Source organism: Pogonomyrmex barbatus, unplaced genomic scaffold (assembly GCF_055798465.1).
Source record: "Pogonomyrmex barbatus isolate J1 unplaced genomic scaffold, ASM5579846v1 scaffold9, whole genome shotgun sequence".
NCBI classification, from domain to species: domain Eukaryota; kingdom Metazoa; phylum Arthropoda; class Insecta; order Hymenoptera; family Formicidae; genus Pogonomyrmex; species Pogonomyrmex barbatus.
The window spans coordinates 854789-873829 of NW_028297193.1; the positions used below are offsets into that span (position 1 = coordinate 854789).

Sequence of the window (19041 nt, forward strand, 5' to 3'; positions counted from 1 at the left end):
TATTTCTTTATTAGATTCGCAAACGTTTTTTATTGTTTTTTAAACATTGATCAATTTAAAAAAAAAATAACTTTAATTCTATCGAATAGTATTGTAATACGCGACATGGCAGCTTATTTGCGATGACTGTGAAGTCATTATCTTATCTGACCTATTTTAAGTTTACGTTACGGTATCATGTGTAAATACTAGCTACGCCCAAATAGCGTTTGACAGAGGAATCTTTGGAAAAGAAGATTCTTCTTTAAATCGAAAAAAGGATATTTAAGTTAAATTCAATCTAACTTTATTCTAGTTAAATAACTAGCGAGCTAGGTATTATATTCTTCAGAATATTTCTTCATGCCTTTAACTTAGATCATTGAAAATAGCTTTAATCTAGGATAGCTTCAGTATGTAATACTGGTTACCAACAGATGGCAGATCAACAAATGATTTCTTATTGGTATAATAAAATTCGTATAAACATTTATTCACAAAATCGCCTTAAATCATATATATATATATATATATATATATATATATATATATATATATATGTATGTATAGAATTCTAAGTATAAGCCAAATATTTCTGCATAGACAGAAATACCTGATATTTATATAATTGCGAATTAATATTTATTGTAGCTTATCATGTATAATTAGACTATGCTTAATTTATTTGATAGATAAATAAAAGAGAGTTTACGCATATAATATATTGGAAAGCAATATTTTAACATTACTTTTAATACGCAATTATCGTTAATACCCATAAATTGTAGACGTTGGAGTGTTTTATCGTGCATTGGGAAATGCATAGAGCACACATTGCGAACTCACCTAGTCTCTACTGCCATTATCTTATCTTTACAATAATTTAAGACTGTATGCGTTATTTCTCTGTAACTTCATATTCTAGCAGATATATAAGACGCATCACTTTTAATTCTGCGAATAATCTCTAGTCGTCATCTTAGAAGAGATTTATCTCGCAAGAGAATAAATTACATAGATTTCTATACCTATTACTACACATTACAACACACATGGCTCTATATCTTCTTTTTGTGTATTTCATATTGATGACACTGATGGGGGAGGAACCTGTCTCTCAAAATTTAAAAATATCTTCCATCTGAATATCTACCTAATTATCTATTCTCCGCTATCTTTGCTCCGAAATCTGCCAACCGAAACATCAGTCGCTGAGCGTCACTCGAAGTTGCAAGTATGTAAACAGATTCTCGCGCAATCTGTTCAACACTGACGCTCATTTACGCTCATTCCCATCGTCCGCACACTTCCTTACAGCCGGGACACGCAGCCTCACGCTGTCACGTCGCCGCCTACGCAGTCGATCGGCAACCTCGACGCGTTCTCCAACAATCTCTCAGCCCACTCGCGAGCTCGAGCTCCTCCAACTCCAGGTGGCGTATCGGTGCTCACCTGCCAGCATAATTTTTACCTGCGTACCACCGGATAGGGGACCAGCCCGACCAATCGGCGTGCCGACCCTGGGGCCCTATACGCTCGGCGCCCGGCGTTCCATCTCTCCAGGGAAGGTACGCTTCGAATAGCTCGCTCAGCTCGAAATTCAGTTCAGTTCAGAAATTCTGCCGTACGCGATAAACGATACGTGAACCGATCTCCTGTTTGCGCATATTGCGCCGCGTGATCGTGCGCTTGTGGATCGTGTTTTTTTTTTTTTCTTTATTAAACCATTGGAACCGCCAGTGCCGCCATACCAGGTGAGTGTTCGCCGCGACGCTCAGGATGTCTCTTGAGCTTGGCTTACGACGCAAAATCGAATGATCGGAGTAACGCGATCGGTCACTCCGTCAAGATGGCTTCAACCTCGCTCGAGCTCACCGAGGAATCTTCGACACGCCAAGTTTAAACGTGAACGCTGATCGTTTTGTTACCGGAAAATGTTATCTTATCATCATGAGCCATTTTCATATATTGCGTCGTGCGCGATCTTCATGATATCTTATTATATACTTCCCGATTCTTTCATTTAAAAGCTTCTTTTATTAAAAAGTTAGTCGTATTTAGATAGTTTATGATCCATTCCAATCGTAGCGACAATTTTCCTCAACTTTTTTCCTTATTTGAAATTACAAAATTTGTTTTTTTCCACATTTATTTGCATCTGTTAATACATTCACAGATCAACATATACTGATATATCTGTATATTCTTTGAAATCTCTCTTGACAAATCGTTGACGCATGCGTCAATAGGCGTTTGAGGAATCTACTGGAATCCGTGTTTTCTTACTAGTATTTTTTTTTTTTTTTAATACAAAAACCTGATAACTTTACGTAAGCAAATTACTTAGAATGTCACAAATGTCAGATGCAACTAATGTGACAAAAAAAATTGAAGATTTATATTTTCGGAATTATCGCTTTTTAATATGAAGCTAGTTAAATGAAATTTTATAGAAAGTTTCTTCATCAAAACGTATGTGTTGTGTGGATTTTCTTGTTCTCGATAATTATGACGATCTCAGTCATATCGTCATCAACAAATTGTACTATGTATCTAAGCGGAATAAAAAAGTCATGATGTTAAAATGACGTCAACATTATTTTTTGGATACCATTTGGATGTTATCATTTTTTCTTCTACTTGGACGGATATCTCTAAATTCTCAGAAATTGAACGAGAAACACGCACATCCGTTACACCGCTTGAGTCATTTCATAAGTCCCTTTAATTACAAAAATTCGCAGCGCGAAAAGTTGTCAAGTGTTGCGAAAATGTATTTCGATTGCAATTACACGATCGGCAGACTGCATACTTGAGTCATCCTCATTTCCGATTCTATCCTTCAAACGCATGTCAATGTGACCTGGAAACCGCGGCCGTCGAATGCAAATTCCGGTCGCGAAGATATCGCATCGATGCGACCGTCGCGAACTAGTCGCGGAATTCGCTTGGTAGCTCGGCCCGGCTGGCCATAAGAATCGCGCGTAGAAATTTGTATTTCGCTCGGTAGTAACGTAACGCACGTTGTTGACTCGACGGAATGTCGCATGTACACAGTGATCTCACCGTATATTTTTAGGCGTCATATACGACCACGTTCGGATCCACGTCGATCGGTCAGAAAGATTTTTCGGCCAGCTTCTCGCTCAATAATGACTTTCACAAAACTTTCCATAAGGCTCGAGTCAGTAGAGACATATCGAGCCAGAAAACCAATTGAGTTCTTCGTAAATTGCGCCGATTGCACGATTGCTCGTGTGGTGAAAAAACGAAACGTGGTGTTTTTAAATCGCCTTTATCACTCTTCTGCAATATCTTAGATATAAATGTATACTTTGTTAAAAAAGCAAAATTCCTCGATTATAAACACACAATTTAGAAAATCATATTACACTTAATAAAGAATAGTATTATTTATTTTATATACAATTATAATAATTACATAATGTATCTCGTAATTCATACGAAGATCATATATATATACATATATATAATTTTTATATATTATCCTGCTCAATATCTAAATAAAAACAAGCAAACAAGAATTAATTGTATAAAAAAACTTGAAAAATAGCATCTGTTACTGCAACAACAAATAAATAAAATGATTTGATTGCTAAATCACAATGGAGAAGTTAATGTAATCGATCACTTCGTTTTTTTCTTATCTATATACGTTAATAACCAATATCATTCCGCCCAGATATCACAGATATCGAAATTAAGCCAATTTCAAACTTCCATTTTATATTCCCGAAAATGTTAAATTTAGCTTTCAATTTTATCTTCTTTACAAATGAAAAAAGATTTTTACCTGCACACTGATATTTAATATTATTTCGCGCGGTGCATCACAATGTATTTAGACTATTATTATTTATATCGCATCTTTCGGATCGCGCCATTATGCAATAGCAAGATCAGTGTCCACCCAAATGATCTATTTTTACATGTAAGAAGATTCATGTGCCTCTATCGAGTCTAGTTGTGAAAGCGACTGAGCACGTGATGATGATCAAGATGCAAGCAAAACATTACTATATAAGAAATAAATTAAATCATTATGTTGCATTTTACATCGAATGCTTTCATTTGTCAACAGTAATTATATATTTCTGAATATTCAATTATTTTACAAAAATCTAAATTTTCTTTCATAAAATATTTCTTACAAATTTAAGAAAGAAACATTATTTTTTAATGGTAGAAATCAAAATGGGACTATAATAAATTTATTTTAGTTTTTTTTAAATATCTTTAAATTCTATGAGAGATACATTATATAAAAAATATTTCCTACGTTTAAGAAAATATTTAAAATATTAAAATATCCACCAATTTAAAATATCTTTCAATGGGCATTATCTTGCCGCTAGGCATAGAATCTTCCTCTCAATGCTTTTATTCGACTTTGTTCCGGACGCATAAATATCGAGTGGAAGAGCCAGTTCGTGCCAGATGTATCGATTTATTCTCTTTACCATTTCGTCTTTTTTTATTACAAGAGGAGAAGAAAGAGGAAAACGTATGTGATATTTCGCACAATGCGTTCCGCAAGCACTTTAGCTACATTATGAATAATGAGGTATGATAAAGGAGATAAACGATTAATACGTGTCGTTCATTGTACACCAACAGTTTCGGGATTTCACTGGTGAACAAAGTGTACAAAGGGAAAGAATGAATTACATATTTAAAAATTCATCCAATGAAAATTTTAAATTTATTTTACATATTCTATACGTAGCGATGCGAAAGATTTCTATTATTATCCATGAATATCATGAAAAACAAAATACATCTATCAGTTGAAAATGGATATTCAAGAATAGCATGATCAGAAAAATACAGTTAACTGAGAAAAATTATATTAAATCGATGGTATATACACAAGTTTTTTTTCTTCTAAGAAAATTTTTCTGACGTTTGTGATTTTCCAAGAAATCAGCAACATCGTATAACAAAATAATTAAAGAACTTCATCTTACACTTATTACATTGAATCATTTTCATCTTAAATCGCAATGTGGTCAACGTATGATTTTCCGATTACATGATAAAGGTTACTTGAAAAATAAAGAAGCAGTTGTAAAGTCTTTTCTTTAAATTTATTTATATATTCTAATTCTTATACATTATTCAATATTTTCTATAATTTGAAAAATAATATTTAGTATGATTTCCCTAGTATTTAATTTATATTCCCCTTTGATTGAAAATAACGATTCAACCAGATTGTAACTTTAGTATCCCCAGAAGTCAATAACAAAGTATCGCTTATCCGGGTTTACAACGATATTCCCGGAAGATATTTCAGTTCACGTGCAACGCAACTATAAAAGGCTATGTGCTAACAAACGTGCCTTCGATTCACCATGAACCATCACGTCGAGTCGGGACAATTTTCTCAATGCCACATGATTGTGACGAGGTCGAATCTTATAAGTCGACATTTTGAAAACGAAGAGCAGCTCCTTTATATTTTTTTCAATAACCCATAAAAAAAGGCTACTTTATTTTTGTCGGAAGCATATAAATAAAAAACAATGATGGTAGCTATTACATAATACAATACTACAATTTAAATGGTTTGGTAGACATCACAAAAATGTTTTTCTTTGATAAAATTTATAATCGATATCACAGACAAGGAAATTGAAAATAATAGATAGACTCTGTTATCGCGATGCTATATTAATTGGAAACGTACATGGCTGGAGATAATTACAAATCGTGCACACTAGAAGTATCTGGTCACGGAAAATCTAACGAGTTTCGTAACGTGATTATGGAGATCAATTAATAGATAACGATACACTAATATATTTATATACAATATTTTTATAGGTTTAAATCAATATATCATTTCTCTAAATTTTGTAGATAAGAAATTATAGCACGGATAATTTTTATGTGTGCAAAAAATAATTCAAAATAGTTAAAAAGAAATTAATGATTAAAGACACGTAATTTGATATTAATAGATAACAATACATTAATATATTGATATACAATACTTTTATAATTTTATATCTAATAAATGCATTTCTAAATTTCATTGAAAAATAAAAAAATAATGATACGTGCATTCTTATCAAAGAACAGTTCGGGTTAATAAAAAATGAATTTAAAAAAAAACACGCAAAAAGCGATTTCAAAGATAATTTGTAGAATCATGCAATTTTGAGTCATTTCTGTGTTTCGTGCAGCAGGTATAGTGCCTTCATGGCGAATTACATTTAAATAGCGTAAAATATATATATATATATATATATATTTTTTTTTGTCCTTGGTCCCAGTTATTCATAAGCGAACAACCGGACAGCCTCGTATCGGTCATCCATATCGAATACGAAATATTGACACGTATGGCTGTATCATTCGTACTCGCTACTTCCACTTCTCTTTTCCTTCTGCCGAATCATGAAGATCTAGAAGGTCAACGACGTGGATTGACCTCCAGTGAACAGACGGTTACTGACACGAAGAAAAGCATCGCTACAGCAAGAAGCGCAAATTGCCTCGGTGCTGACGAGATATCGTCATGGTTGATGATTTCTAGGAATTAAGATTCCCGTAGCAGATGAGATGGAATTTAATCGAAGCTGGATGCAAGGAGAGCTCTCGTGCAAAAGTCACGTGAGACACACAATTTTAAAGTGATCAGAAATAAAGAAAAAGATGCGCTGAGCTCGTACCTACATAATTTGCGAAATCGTTTTTTGTAGAGAGTCACGGAAAGTTTAAAAGAAACTTTAAAAAAATCTAAAATTGCGCAATCGCTCCGTTGTTGCAGACTGTACCCGTTTGTTAATCGTACGCTAAATTACAACGGGCAATAGCGCAGCCGGAGACAAAACAAATATGTTCTTCGAGTACGAGAGATAAATATAGCGATAACCGAGATAAAAGCACAATATCTTTTGTGATAAAGAGGAAACGGCGATGCTTTTCTTAAGAATTAAATAATCGCAGGTATATACATGACAAAGAAAATAAGAATTTTTTAATTATAAAAAGTTATTCGGTACGTGAAAGTAGATTTTTGCGATAGACTGACAATCGATAGCAATCGAACTAAAGATATCTGTCAAGATTCTAAGTCTAAGAAAATACTTGTTTTACATTTTTTTGCAATTTCTTTTCTTCTTTTTTTTTTTATTACATGTTGAAAATCTCTTATTATGCTGGATTCCAGTTACGAAAATATGTCACCCGATATACTAATTGCGCAATAAAATAAGAAAATATTAGTAATATCTTCATTTCTATACAAGAAATATTGGCATAACAAGATAATTTAAATTAATGTTATAATGAACGCGCAATGTATGTACAAGTTAAACATAAAAAGATACATACTTCTATAAGCATGAAATTAGATACAAAGATACATATGCCATCGGATTCATTATGAACCTAATTATACAATCGTTTTGCATACAGCCATTAAACTAAGAGGACCAGACACGCAATCTGTCATCACGACGCTCATATTACTAGTAATTGCAACAGTCGCACATTGCATAAGTTTCAATTACGATGCAAAAAGCGCTTAAGCAATGAAATAGGAGCATCGCGATCGTAAAGAAAAAATATGAGCCGGTTTTCGCGAAAAAGTGAACTTTGGACGAAAGAAATGTATTTCTTGCTCAACATTCTTGTTTAATGGAAAAAGCATTTTTACAACCCATATACATTTGGCGATAAAAGTCATAGCTAATGGTCAGCATAATTAGCATAGCCGCTGGCATTCTGTAAATCGTTCAACTCGTACGTGTGCTTGCAATAGAGACGGTAACATTTCATCAGCGTTTAAGACCTTTACTATGAAATCATCAGATTCTTTTATTATTAATAAAAAAAACTACGCTATACAAATAGATAACATGAAACAGTTAAGTTAATCGTATTAGTTGTTATTGATTTTTTTTCACACCTATGTTTATGTATCATTAATATATTATACAATACATTAATAATATTCATTATATTTATTAACTTAAAGTAAAAGAATTAGCAGCATTTTGTTATTTAACATATGAAAAATATAAATAATAACAATAGAAAAATCTTGTTTTGTAGCTGGTTTTAAATAAATTGTTATCGCGTTCACTATGATACGAGGAACGATGTGAGAATGTAGATGTGTCATTCCTATTTGGAAAGCAAAGTATGTCTCTTCGAGGACGCATGTTTGCATCGTGCTATAATCTGACGCACGCTCGCGTACGTCGCGACAGAATGCGTTGGATTAAAGGCGTGGGCATTTGCAAAAAAATATTAGACTACAAGAATTGTGATGTCATTTGTAACGTCAATATCATTCCGTTTAAAACTGAACTGCATCTTTAATTACGATAGTCGATAGTTGTAATTTCAAAATAATTATTATTGACTATCTTTCTTTAAAAATGAAAAATATTTTATTAATGTCTAAACAGCGTAATTTCCTCTCGCTAATCGTGTTGTGCATGCCTACGCAAACGTGTGTGATCAACAAAATAACTTCATTGGCAGCCAGAATGTGATAAATCAATGACTCAAATATTGTACATACACATAGAAATAAATAGATTTTTAAAGGAGATTAAATAATTTCTGTATTTTTTTCTTTTAAAAGAACAAACTTATTATACGAACTATTATTATACGAACTATTATACTAGTAAAGAGAGACTACTTATTTAAATAATGTTTTATGTATTAGAATACAGCACAAAAAATATTTTCTCGTTAATATTGCTCCGCTATAATTGAGATAATTATGTATATAATATTTTCTTGATATTCTCTGTTTCCACAACATACGAAAGGAATATTCTTCTCTAAATATATTATTTTCATAATTATTTATTTAAAGAAGAAATATTCTTTTTTAATTTATTGGAATATCACAGAGAAAAGCTAGAAATTTTTAAAAAGTTTTATTTGTTCTGTCTCTATCTATCTAAGGGTGCATCTTTAAAAGTATTTTTAAACTTATTCGATTATAATCATTATTGTTTTTTGCTGAATTGATAGCTATTCCTAAAACTTTAAAGTTTTCTTTTTTCTTTGAATTAATATTTTAAAAAAATATGCCCTTATGATTTATTATTTGAAATGACTTTTATATCACGATAGTCAAGTTGTTTAGATGACTTGCTATTTTCACTCAAAAATATCAAAAACGAGATTTGATGGGTCCCTTTTAAATCAAGTTGGTCTTCTGCTCTCCTGAACCTGCTGGCAATTTGGAACTTAAGAGGGAGGAGCTGACCACCTGCGCTTGCTTCATCCCGGGGCAAGTAATTCTACCTACCTGGCTTTATACCCCGCCGAGGAGCCCTCGAGAAATCGAACAAAGACTCCAGATGGAGGAACTCGCGCGTCCTATATTTAGCTTCCGTCTCTTAAATTCACATTCACGTGTAAACGCGTATGTTTGTTCACTTTACGTTCGATCTTTCTCTAGACATATTCCAGCCTGAAGACAGCCATTCGTTGCCGATCCATATCTTTTCTTGAGAAATTTCTCAAGCCCAGCCCAACAAAGCGGCGCCCATATGACGTTGAAAGAACGAAAATTTTTATTTAGGGGACGTCCCCTTGAATATCTCCTTTCAGCTGATCTCAATGGAACATGTCACGAAGTAGCCAAAACGGTGAGAAACCGTTCTGCTGGCACGAATGTCAAGCACAAGGATTACATCCTCAATTCAGGAAGATTATTCGTTTGAATGATCGAGAATTAGAGATATTCAAGAACATGCCAGGTACTGGAAGGAATCTTATTTTTCGCTAAATCGCAATCCCCTTTAAAAAAAAATAAATATCGACAGCTCTTATGATTTACACATAGCTCAAACGGTCGTATGTTGCTGAGCACGGTAAACGAGGCATTGTGTAAGTCAACTCCATTGTCATCAAATGACAAGAAGCATCTCGAGTAACTGTTGCATAACGCGTTCGTCGCATGCGCTATAAATTCTTCAAGAAATTAACATAGCCGAGACTTTCTCCCAAATGCCCAGCGAGATAACATTGCTAGATTACTATAACATGCTAAGCTGAATAACATCGTTTGTTGCTTCAATTTCGATTGCGATTCTAACGTTGAGAATTTCTCGGAACCGGTCTACGTGTTTCTGACGCGCGAAAATAATTGCCCGATTTCAGCATTTGCAAGTCACAGCGTTTCTATCGCATACCGATGCATTTCTTATGTAGAAGAATACGCATTGTCAACTATTCCTCGTGCTCTTTGCATTTGCATCTCGAAGCTAAAGTCCGCGCCAGAAAATTGTTTACGCGAAGAAAGAACGACGCATTTCGCGCAACAACTCGCAACAAATCCCTACGGGAATGACTGCACGATCAATTTTTGTTGAATCAGATCAACTCCAGTAATGGAATGCGACGCATGAAACGAGTCTGCTCGATAAACATTATTATGAGAATAACGTAATACTGTTCTCTCCCTTCCTTCTCCGTTTATATTAACATTCTAAAAATTTCTACGTTATCAAATATATTCCATTCTCAATAAATTCAATACATTCAATAATAAATTCTCATAAATTACCAAATCTCATGTTTATTGTAAAGAATTAATTTTAATACAGCAATTCCAAGTTTCATGTAGAAAAGAAATTTCTTAAAGAAATTTATAGAACTAAACACATGAAAGACATGAATTATTCTGCAAAAATTAATTGTTAATTTAACATAAGAATGAAATTTTGCAAAGCTGCTTCGGTAAAATCATATTACACTTACTTATCCTGTGCTCATCTGAAAATTTCCATTACTCCGCGACTCTCAGTTACATTTGTGATAACAGTGTTTCGCGCGGATTTTTCAGCCTCGACGTGCCTCACGAGCAAATAATATTGAGAACCACGATTGATAAAAACGCTTAATTAGAAAATCGATCTTCGCACCTAAGCCCGTGTCAACCCTCGATAAAGAATACGTGACTGATAAACATGTTCAATTAACTGAATATACGTAACGCGAGCTTGTCTGTAACAAAGAATAATCAAAGCAAAGATTTAAAACTTAAAACGTTTAAAAAAATCTGTCGCAAGTTATTAAAAAAAATTGTGACTTTGATTAAATCTTAGATGAGGTATGCAATAACATTTTATTGCCAGCCGATCAGCTCTCAAGACAATAATCTCCCTTCACATCGGTTACAAAGTTGTTCGTCCCACGTTTACAGCCAAATAAGTTCGTAACCAGTGTAAACAGGTTTCCTCGTTATTTGTGTAACACTCAAAAGTCATAATGTATAAGTAACGTTATAATATTATAATCATATAATATTGTAATATTATTATATTATAATGAAATAATTGCTAATGAAATAATTGATAATGCTGCTAATCCACATTTTGTTTTGTGCAAATGAATAGCTAATACATAATATAAATACAGTTATTTAACAATTAGTCTCAGTGGTAAAAACATAAAAATATAATAATAAAACATGTCGCAAAAAGACGAGATTTTTTTTTATCTAATGACGTATTATCTACTTCTCATGCAAAGTACTTCCTTGTGTCTTTGGTCCCGCTAATATTGCGCAATTATGTGAAATATTGTATGTGATGATTATTCGCAAGATATTTTTTTCGTCTTTTCCCGCAGCATTATTTTCCTGCAGCTATCTAATAATCCAGAAAAGTGTCAGTTATTTTCTACATTTCTATTGTATTTTCTAGAAAAAAAATGGAATAATTCCGATCGAAATCCATTTTGAACAGTTCCACAATTCATCCATAGAATGATCTGCGTGCGTTTTCATCCCCATCTGTCGAAAAGTCCATACCGATCTATTCACATATGTGCCAGAAGTCGCGCCAGTCTGCAAATCGTCACGGTTATCTAACACCAGTGTCTATAGGTGGGGCAATAACGTTGTGCAGTAACATGAACAGCGTTGCATCGAATGCAAGCTCATTCGTTAAAATCTCTTGACATCGCAAAGCGGAGAGCAGAGTTAGAATTATCTCTCAATCTTGTAGTAACCGTTTCGGGTATCACCGAGATAAAGGTATTTTTACACTTGAATTTGATGGAATCGCAATCATTTAAATTGTTGTTAAAGGGACGATAATTTCGCAAAATCCTAAAGTAAATCGCACTACGTATCAGAAGAATATTTCGCACTTATAGTATATTACTAACGTAATGTAAAATCGATAAACTTGTTTTTGTGCCTACCTAAGAGATGTTAAAATAGTACATCCGGTTCTGATGGAAGAAACCTTAGTAAAATAATTGAAGCATTCCGGAAGAAGTTTTCTCTTATTTCTTTGCAAACCGCAACAACTTCCGCTCTTGCACTTGATTGCGCCAGCACGAACGTGACACCTCGTCACAACATTCTACAATCTTTACTAGATACAGATTTTTGATCTTGCACTACGTAAAGAGTGAAAAATATACTTGTAAAACTAGCATGCACAAACAATATAAATATATCGTTATAAATCAATATACATAAACAACTGTATAGATACACATTTCAATTTATTGATATTTAATAAATATCTTTATTTTAAAATCATATTTTTACATTCGCATTTTTAAAACTCTTTTAAACAATCCGTGTCGAAAAGTCCAACGGAACAATATTTGCTTTGTAAAGTAAATTGGTCAGCAGATGTTATTTGAGAACGGACGTGAAAAAGTCTCACGTTACACACAGCATCCGAAGTGATGTATTCTCCACAGTTCGTAAATTTTAAAGGTTTTACTAAAAAACATCATGTCATTTAATTATTTTTTAATAAACGAGAAATATAAGTTAACTTATAAAATAAAACTTTAAAACATATAAAAATTCTAAAGATTAAAGTCACATTCGATTAATTATTTCTAATATGTAATATAAATTACGTTGTAATGCAAATTTAATTTAATATTTATTTATTCATCAATTATTTATATGACAACATTAGAATGCATGTTAGTTAGGATCTCATGATGAAAAGCTCTTATGATAAAATCAAAATTTATTGTAAGTGTGACTCTTCACGTCGGGAAGCATTGTATATAAAACATTTTTATTATACAATGACAAAGACTAATTATTTTCAGGATAATTTATACCATGGAGATCTCGGCAGCTTGGCTGCTGACCATCTTGGCGGTCATAAATGCTAAGTGCATAAATGCGAATTCAACGACACCGTTGCCAACATCTACGGAATCTGTTCATATCAGCAAAGTGAATACAACGATTACCGAATCCGCAACATCGAAGAGTAATTTTATCGATTATCCTAGACCTTTCACGAATATAAAGGACATGTTGATGCAGGAAATACATTCTTTAGATTCCAATGTTAAGGTAAGAATCTTTGTAATGTGGAAAATATTACGTTCTATCATATTTAATTAAAATCTTCAAGTGAAATTAATACAATCATATCTTTCTACGTAAAAGAAAGGTCAATTGTGAAATTAAGAGTAACAATATTTATTAAGTATTGATAAAAATTATTATTGTGTTTACATCATCTTAATACAGAAGTAATAATTAATACATTTGTATTAAAAGCAATATTTATTTATTAAACATAACTAAAAAATTAGATATTATACTGAAATAATTTCAATTACCCTGAATTAACTTCAATTTGATTTTTGTTTAGTCATTAATTAATTATAATTGTTCTTAATTAAAACGAAGAAATCATGACTATTTAGATTCAAGAAGAGATGGCAAAGGCTCTTAAAGCCGAGGCGCAGAGAGATAGTACAAACGTTCGAACCAAAGCGACCTCTAAACGATTAAACAAGCCAACGAAATCAGATCTGGAGAAGGAAAATGAAGATTTTAACAAGAAATTCGTTATACCGCCTTACGACGACAATAGCGATGACGACGACAGCGAGGATAGCGAGGATGAAGAACTCAGCGAAGAGGAGTACGACGAAGACTTGGAGGATTTGGACGATGATGAAGAAGTCATGATACAGTGCCCTGATTATTGCAAATGCGCCGGACAATACGCTGCCGCAATGACTGCAACGTATGTTCCCAATCGGATCATTATATAACTGAATAACATCCCTTCGTATGGCGGCAGATAAAGAGTTTCGCTGATAGGTCGCTTCCTGCAGCGTAATAATATGACACAGTTTTCTACATTAATAAAGAGTTAATAAGAATCGGACATGATGCTTCATTTTTGCTAGGATTTTCTTTACATAAAATTCAAGAATATGCGCAGGAAGGAGCTAATTAAAAAAAATACATAAAACGTTGTAACTATATTTATATTACGTGATTGTTACAATATTGTTTTAAATTACAATTTTCTTTACATTTTGCATATTTTTCATAGTCCATTAAACATTAGCACATTTAAAATCAATTTTACATTCTATTTTCATGTATAATTCAATAATAAAATTAACAGCCTTATGCACAATAATCAAGTTTAAAAATGCTAATTATAATTCTAATATTTATAACAATAATTTATAGGATCAACATGCAACCTTTCCATTGATCATTCATTTTTGTTTTTTTCTTTTACTATCTACAGATGCACGAAATTGGTGAACGAACAGTCCTTTGGACCGGGCATCGCTCATCTGCGCATCGAGAACGCCGGCGAGATACAATTGGGACCAAACGCCCTGCGAGCTCGTGGCCTTCAGCAATTGGAGTCCATCACTATCGTCGACACGCGCATAGTCGAGCTAGATCGTACAGCCTTCAATGGCGTTGCGTATCTATTCGCCGTGAACTTGACACGCAATGGTCTGCAGGACATCCACCCGAACACCTTCCAGAACAATACGCAACTCAGCCTGCTCACGATCTCCGGTAATCCGCTTAAGCACATGCACGACTTGAGGAAGCACTATCTGCTGCACGCACCTTCGGTCACCGATTTCGATTTCTCAAACAATGGAATACTGCGGTTAAAGCGCACAGCCTTCTCTAAGATGCAGAGTCTTAATTTTATCAATCTACGCGGTAACAGGCTAAAGGAGATCGACAGCACGATCTTCGATTCGCTGGATCAGCTTATGGAGGTGGATCTCTCAGATAATATGCTGGACGAGTTGCCGATCAATTTTATTGACAAAGAAGTGCAAATTCTTCGTGTCGCTGGTAAGAAAATCATATATACGATGTTATTTATTGATGAGCGAACGAATCTTAATTTAAAATCTGAGTTACATTAGAATAATATTGGAAAACAGAAATAGCAAATTATTAAACTAAAATCAGGAAATGGAAATTTCAGGAAATAATCTATCGACGTTAGCTACTATAAGCTCTTCGAAACTGACAACACTGGACGCCTCGAGAAATAAGATCAAGGCAATTGGCAAAGAGGATCTCGAAGGCATGCCATCATTGGACCAATTACATCTCAGATCGAACAATATGAAGAGAATTCATCAACACGCTTTCAGCAAACTCGATAAATTAGAGTATTTGGATATGAGTGATAACAAACTCACCTCACTCACCGAACATCATTTCAAATTTGTTCCAAGACTACAGCATTTGTTGATGAATAACAATCCCACTTTGGAGACTCTGCCGGTTTTCAAAACTTACGACATGATGTACAATACATTCAGGTGAATATATTGCTTTGTCGCTCTATTGTAACAAACAAATTAATATAAAAAACAAATTAATCCACGTATAACCTTTAATTTAATCGCCTTTATTTAACAGCATGATACAATTTGAGTGCACAAATTGCGGTCTAAAGAGCCTCAAACCAGGTACATTTGATGAAATGCCAGCGCTGTCGCGGCTGTATCTCGCGAAGAATCGCCTGACCAATCTGCCCAATGGACTTTTGGAAAATCTCTCGTCTCTTCGAGACCTGGATTTGTCCGATAACTTCATCACCGATCTCCATCAGGATATGTTCCACGGTGCTCTGAGTTTGAACAAGATAAACCTCGCCGGCAATCCGTTGAAAACATTGCAAGTGTCGCCGTTCATGAACACCCCGGGACTCGTTAAATTAGACGTGAGCCGATGCCATCTCGAGCGCGTTTGGAGCGAAGCTAGAGTACCATTGAAGAGTCTTCGGTGAGATTTCGAGAAATTTATTACAATACTCTTTCGTATTTGAAATCATTCAAAATTTTTAATAGGAGAAAAAAATTTAAGAGGAAAATGATAATTTTATGATGTCAAGACATTCATTAACTAATGTATCTTTGTTTCCATTTTCGTGCCTGTTTAGGTTCCTGTCGATTCGCGAGAATCTTCTACGACGAATCACCATCGAGGAACTTAGGGCCACTCCGAGACTCACCGGGTTGGATTTGTCGCACAATCCTTTGGATTGTGACGCCGAGTTTACTGAAGCTATACAATGGCTCACCGATCACGGAGTTGCACCGACAGAGATACTTAAGTAAGTATTCAAGTTTAGTCACCGGATAGTATATCCTATGAGACTTTTATCAACTTCTCGTGTTTTTATAGGTATAACAATGATTTTGAGAATATCGATGATGTCGACTCGACCGGCCTCAGTCAATGGACAGACTTGGCAAAGATAGTTTGCGATGGAATCGATGACGGTCCACCACCTAGATCACCTCCTGGCAAAAGTTCACACCGGAAAGGCATTCTTGTAGATCTCGATGTTATAGAAGAGGCCGGTACCGTATTAGAAGACGAACTGCATAACGACGAAGTAAGCTAACAAATGATATTTTGAAATATATTTTAGAAATATTTTGTTATACATATACTTTAATTATTCTTTTTTATATTTTTTGATATTATATAATTTTCAACTTCTTGACAATATTATCTAAAGTGAACTCTGTTGGAAATAAATTCTTCAAAATGTCTGCAAAGAGGCTATAGATCTAGGACAATATTTAGTAGTTACTATTAATAGGACACTGATAGAAGTATAGATTGGCAAAAGATTATCAATATAATATATATTATAATATATATAATATAATGGCAGATAAATGGTATAGAAAATAAATAAATTTTAATATTTGTTGTTTAATATAGATTAGTAGTAGAAATCAAGTAAACACTTACTTGTGACAGATTTTGCTTGATTTCTATTTCTACTAGTTTATGTCAACAAAGTCTGCCGGCAAAACATAAGCTTATTGCAAGCACAGATGATACTGAATTAGTTGCAACATTCTAAAATCAACTGCCAATCTGTAGACATATAACTAACATTTTGTTTGCCAGGTATATATAATCAATATTTTACATTGAAATAAACGCGATAATACCAGATGTATTTTTTGCAGAAGCTTCTTAGAAACGGACTGAATATCGATCATGGCATGCCACACATCGATGAACCACGACTTACGGAGGATCAAACATACGATGACTTTGACATCAGGACGGAATATCATACAGCTTGGTACAACTTGAGACCTGGTTTTAAGATCTGGCTGATTTCCGGCACGGTTTTGTCTGTTCTGGTGGTCTTCTTGCTGGTAGCCCGCATCGCTTACTGCTTAGCAAACAAACGAGGACGAGGTCCCGTACTCAGGCCACCCATGATCCTTCGTCAGGGTCTGGTCGACAACAAGAACTGCGGCTTGGTGTATAAGCCTCTGCAGGAGGAGATAGCCACGCCTCACATGCCGAAACGAGGTAGCTTCTACTCGAGTAGCACCTTCCATTACGACAAAATCGTGCCAGAGAGTGTATAAGAGAACTTGTTTTCTGATTAATTAAGTGACCAATTACAGGGCGCTCGACCGATGTGATTGGTCGTGAACGACAGATCATCAAAGATCTCGCGTCGTTCTCGGAATTCAAAGAAAGTTCTTCAAACGATTATTAGATAAAGTAACAATAAAGCCGATAGAGATAAAGTTAGGCAAACTCTTTTGACCATATAACTTACGATACATAAGATCCTATCGGCAAACTAATGTGCATTATTTTCATTGCAAAATATAATTATAAGCATTTAATTCAATTTCCTAGAAACAATTGATCGAGATGCATGTTTCTTTTAGGCTTTTAGGCTTTTTTATTGTCAAAGTTTATGCAAAATACGTGAATAATAAATGTTATTATTATCATTAACTGAAAGATGCCTGATAGAAATAAATATAATTGATAATTACAATATTACAGATACATATAAACAGCAGAGAAAATACTGTTTTACAATTATACAATCATAAATCTTTTTATAAAAAATAATAAAAGATTAGATTATATTTTTACAAAAACTAGAGTTATAAAAAATTATGTACTTATTATTTATAAGTCCAAAGCATTTTTGCAACAGCTCTACTCGTCGATTAAGCAACGGCCAAAAACGCGCAATACAAGGAAAAGCAGTACTGTTTATAAGTATATTTAATCAAAGATTTTAATAAAAATTTCATTATAAATTATTTATAAAGATAATTTAATGATAATAGTATTACTGCAGAAATTGAGTAAAAGCGTGAGTATTAGCCGATGGACGAATGAGAGAATTACATATGACAGATATAAAATTTTATATGAGGCGGAATGAGAAAGCTTCCTGTAGAATGCGCAGTCATAGTAATATATGTCAACAATACTATAAAATAATTTTTAATTATGGCGACAATTATTACCTTACTTGAAAAAATTTGAAAATTACGTTGAAACTAACTTTTAAATTAGATTTTATATATAAGTTATATCACTACACGCGCACAAGCTCTATTATGCTATTATAAATATATATGCTGTAAATAATAAATATCGTTTTAATAAAATTTTGATTAGAACCAAAGTGAAATCCATTTTCTGCCTTGATCGAGTATATGGTAAGGGCATTTATGAGAAAAAAAGGGAAATATAAATCTAATTAAAAGTTATGAATTCGATTTGAAAAGAAAAGTATAATACTTTTTTATGTTTTATATATAGATACACAAATAATCAGTATATAAATAATCTATGAAACCAAGGTTTAATGTAGAAATAAAACGTATACAACAGCTATATTTATAGAGATAGATGACGTGGAACTGAATAAGCTCAATTAAATAATGTCTATCACAACAAGAAGCAACGAGATAAAATGCAAAATAAAGACA

The 19041-nt window shown here is 33.5% G+C and overlaps 1 protein-coding gene across 3 annotated transcripts; it reads left to right on the forward strand.

The window, feature by feature from the left end:
- Positions 1-1286: 1286 nt before the first annotated feature.
- Gp150 (leucine-rich repeat domain-containing glycoprotein 150) lies at positions 1287-18734 on the forward strand. Of its 3 annotated transcripts, none has more exons than XM_089084866.1 (9): positions 1287-1547; positions 13069-13321; positions 13681-14006; positions 14526-15100; positions 15237-15579; positions 15680-16045; positions 16203-16376; positions 16448-16661; positions 17251-18734. In XM_089084866.1, exons 2-9 carry the CDS (start codon positions 13082-13084, stop codon positions 17662-17664), a joined length of 2652 nt encoding a protein of 883 aa, XP_088940992.1. In that variant the 5' UTR covers positions 1287-1547; positions 13069-13081; the 3' UTR covers positions 17665-18734. The 3 variants fall into 3 exon arrangements, with proteins under 3 accessions (XP_088940992.1, XP_088940991.1, XP_011639825.2); XM_089084865.1 differs by lacking the exon at positions 1287-1547 and adding an exon at positions 1557-1733; XM_011641523.3 differs by lacking the exon at positions 1287-1547 and adding an exon at positions 11878-12019.
- The last annotated feature ends 307 nt before the right edge of the window (positions 18735-19041 follow it).

Coding starts and splice junctions, on each gene's coding strand:
- Gp150 (XM_089084866.1), top strand. CDS start 13,082: ATGGAGATCTCGGCAGCTTGGCTGCTGACCATCTTGGCGGTCATAAAT. Junction 15,580..15,679: donor ATGATGTACAATACATTCAG/GTGAATATATTG, acceptor TTTATTTAACAG/CATGATACAATTTGAGTGCA. Junction 16,046..16,202: donor GTACCATTGAAGAGTCTTCG/GTGAGATTTCGA, acceptor GTGCCTGTTTAG/GTTCCTGTCGATTCGCGAGA.